At 36.2% G+C, this 3,077-nt stretch overlaps 1 protein-coding gene across 3 annotated transcripts in view; it reads left to right on the forward strand.

Annotated features, from left to right (window-relative positions):
- The first annotated feature begins 709 nt into the window (after window positions 1-709).
- The window catches only part of Oga (O-GlcNAcase), an 8,957-nt gene continuing 6,589 nt past the window's right edge, over window positions 710-3,077 (forward strand). For all 3 annotated transcript variants that reach the window (XM_018521912.1, XM_018521914.1, XM_018521913.1), the window contains exons 1-4: window positions 710-1,181; window positions 1,304-1,355; window positions 1,581-1,914; window positions 2,210-2,654. In XM_018521912.1, coding sequence (XP_018377414.1) covers window positions 1,112-1,181; window positions 1,304-1,355; window positions 1,581-1,914; window positions 2,210-2,654 — 901 coding nt within the window. In that variant the 5' untranslated portion in view covers window positions 710-1,111. The remainder of the gene's footprint in view (window positions 1,182-1,303; window positions 1,356-1,580; window positions 1,915-2,209; window positions 2,655-3,077) is intronic.

Raw genomic sequence — 3,077 nt, forward strand, 5'->3', positions numbered from 1 at the left:
ATGCAATTTAGAATAGTCTGTAATTTTTTCAAGTAATTCTTAACATATTGCATTTGCTGTACAACCTCCTTAAAGTTGATCGGAGTATGGTAGAAGTCGCCTCAAGTGATACTTCTGTAATATTTTATATTAATTTAAATATGTAAAATTATTTCCTAATATTTTGTATTAAAATATTGATTTGTTTGATGCATAAGAAAGAATATTACATCGACAAATTAGAAATTTCGCTATAAGCGATTCTGCTAGTTGATAATCGCCAATCGAGTTAACCGGAGTTCAAGTTGGTCAAAGTCGTTTTTGGGGCATAAAGGAAAATCAAGAGTGTATTCCGTTTCTCGCATAATACTTGTTTACTTGACTATAAATTAATTTAATTTCTTTCGTTGAAGAATGTATTCAAATCAAATATATTATACTTTACATAAAAATACATACATTCTTCAACATAAACAAATAAATAAATAAAGAAATTTAATCAAAAGAACAATTTTTTTCTCAGTGCAATGCGCATGATGTATCATTCTTGTTGTTGACCGTATATTAAAGAAGGATAATATGATACATCATGCGCATCATGCGTAAAACTGAACGCACCCTGAATAGGACGACGGGAAACTTTATCATCTCTGACGGGAAGATTCTCCTCACGATTGTCAGAAGTATCAGATACCGCCGTCGCGGCGTGCAAGGAGTATCGCCTGTTTCTTCTGTGTCCGTCGTATTCGCGCCGTTCGTGGCCTCGATGGATCGACAGATCGTTCGGCGGTATCGATCGGCGCGTATCGGGTGCAGTTTGTCAGATTCACTGATCCTCATTCCTGAATATTTTCCCTCGGGATTCTCGGGAATCTCAGAGACGACGCGAGTTATGCCATCGCGTCGCACGTATACGTAGCGACGTGTGTTACCCCACAATCGTCGTGTAATCACGTCGAGTCCACGTCGTGTGTCGCGTTGGGCTCATCGCGATCATCCCACAGGTTCCTCTTTCTCTTCCCGTCCCCTCCTCTTTTCAAGGGGTATTCGTAACACACCGCGGGCTGTCCCGTTGCCTCCAGCTGTCGCCTGGATTCTCGAGAGCGGACGTGCTTGTCTCGCGCGATCCGCGATGACGGAGACGAACGGAGCCGCGAATCTCAACACGAAAAACGGCAACTTCATCTGCGGCGTTGTGGAAGGTATGTGGACAGATCGCGTATGCCGGATCCCATACTTATTGGGGAATGTAGCCCAAACTTCTTATGGTATGATACTTGCTTTTTTTTGCCCCCAGGCGTTTAACGCGTTTCTTCCTTTGCAGGTTTCTATGGACGACCATGGACCACCGAGCAGCGAAAGGATCTTTTTCAAAAGTAAGCTCTCATCCTAAATGCATTTCTGTCAAAGAGGAATTTGTAAGGCTGAGACATTTGTCAGTCTTTTGTTTTTTTTTATGAATTTTGTTGCAAGGAACATCATGTTTCTTTTGATTTCTGAATATATATTAGTTTTTTTTATTACTATAAACATATTAATATAGCATTGTTACATCATGTTATATTAGTTGATTATTGACTGTAAATTATGCATATTACTAGATTGAAAAAGTGGGGAATGGACTCTTACCTGTATGCGCCAAAAGATGATTATAAACATCGTGCTTATTGGAGGGATTTGTACACGGTAGAAGAAGCTGAACATCTGACTGGTCTAATCACAGCTGCTAGGGAATATGGAATAACTTTTTATTATGCATTATCCCCGGGATTAGATATTACATATTCCAGTTCAAAGGAAGTCACTGCTTTGAAAAGAAAACTGGAGCAAGTCAGTCAGTTTGGTTGTACAGCATTTGCATTGTTATTCGATGATATAGAGCCAGAAATGAGTGAAGCTGATAAAGAAATATTTCAATCATTTGCACATGCTCAAGTATGTATGCAGTACAACGTACAATATGCATATAGAAAATAAGTTCTAATAGCAGTTCTAATGTTTAATTTGACATATTTATTAATATTTCTACGTGTATGTTAATTTAATTGTTTTCGAAACAGGTTATGATTTTTTTATTTACAATCTTTGAATCTCCAAGCAATCTTTTATAAATTGAAACATGTAAAATGGGAATCAAATGTAGAACTTGTTGATTATGAGTTCTCTTATATGAAGATATATAATGCCTTATCCTGCATAATGCATTTTTATATTGTTATTATTCTTACAGGTTTCAGTCACAAATGATATTTTTCAACATCTTGGCCAACCTCGTTTTCTTTTGTGCCCTACGCAGTATTGTGCAACACGTGCGATGCCAAATGTCGCGTCTTCGGAATATCTCAACACTCTTGGAAGTAAATTAGCTCAGGAAATTGATATAATGTGGACTGGACCTAAAGTCATATCGAGACTTTTAACAGTGGAGTCCATTGAAGAAATCACAGAAGTACTCAGAAGACCGCCTGTTATTTGGGATAATTTACATGCTAACGATTATGATCAGAAAAGAGTGTTTCTTGGACCATATTCTGGTCGTTCTCCTGATCTTATACCTAAGCTTAGAGGAGTTTTAACTAACCCTAATTGCGAATATGGAGCGAATTTTATAGCAATTCATACATTGGCTCAATGGAGCAGATGCAACGTTGATGGAAAGAGAGACCTAAGTTTAAGTAAGATTTTTACTGTATTCTATTTTATAAATTTTTTAGATGACTTTTGAGCTAAAATTGTAGCAAGATAATGGGTGTTTTCCATTTGATGACCCAAATCGACACAAGTGTAGTTCTATCTTTGTTACTCACTGAATGTCAAGAAAGATAGAATTATGCTTATGTCAATTTATGTCACCAATTGAAAAGCCCCAATATGAATATGGTATATTAAAATATAAATTTTTAATTTTCAGTCTTTTTGTACATTTTATTCTTTTAATTTTAATTTTCTATGATGAATTAATATAATATCTATTATATATATTATATAATAAGTGTATACATACACACACACACACACACACACACACACACACACACACACACACACACACACACACACATATATAATATGATTTTAATTTGTTATTTTCAGCAATT

Source organism: Trachymyrmex cornetzi, unplaced genomic scaffold, assembly GCF_001594075.2.
Source record: "Trachymyrmex cornetzi isolate Tcor2-1 unplaced genomic scaffold, Tcor1.1 scaffold125, whole genome shotgun sequence".
NCBI classification, from domain to species: domain Eukaryota; kingdom Metazoa; phylum Arthropoda; class Insecta; order Hymenoptera; family Formicidae; genus Trachymyrmex; species Trachymyrmex cornetzi.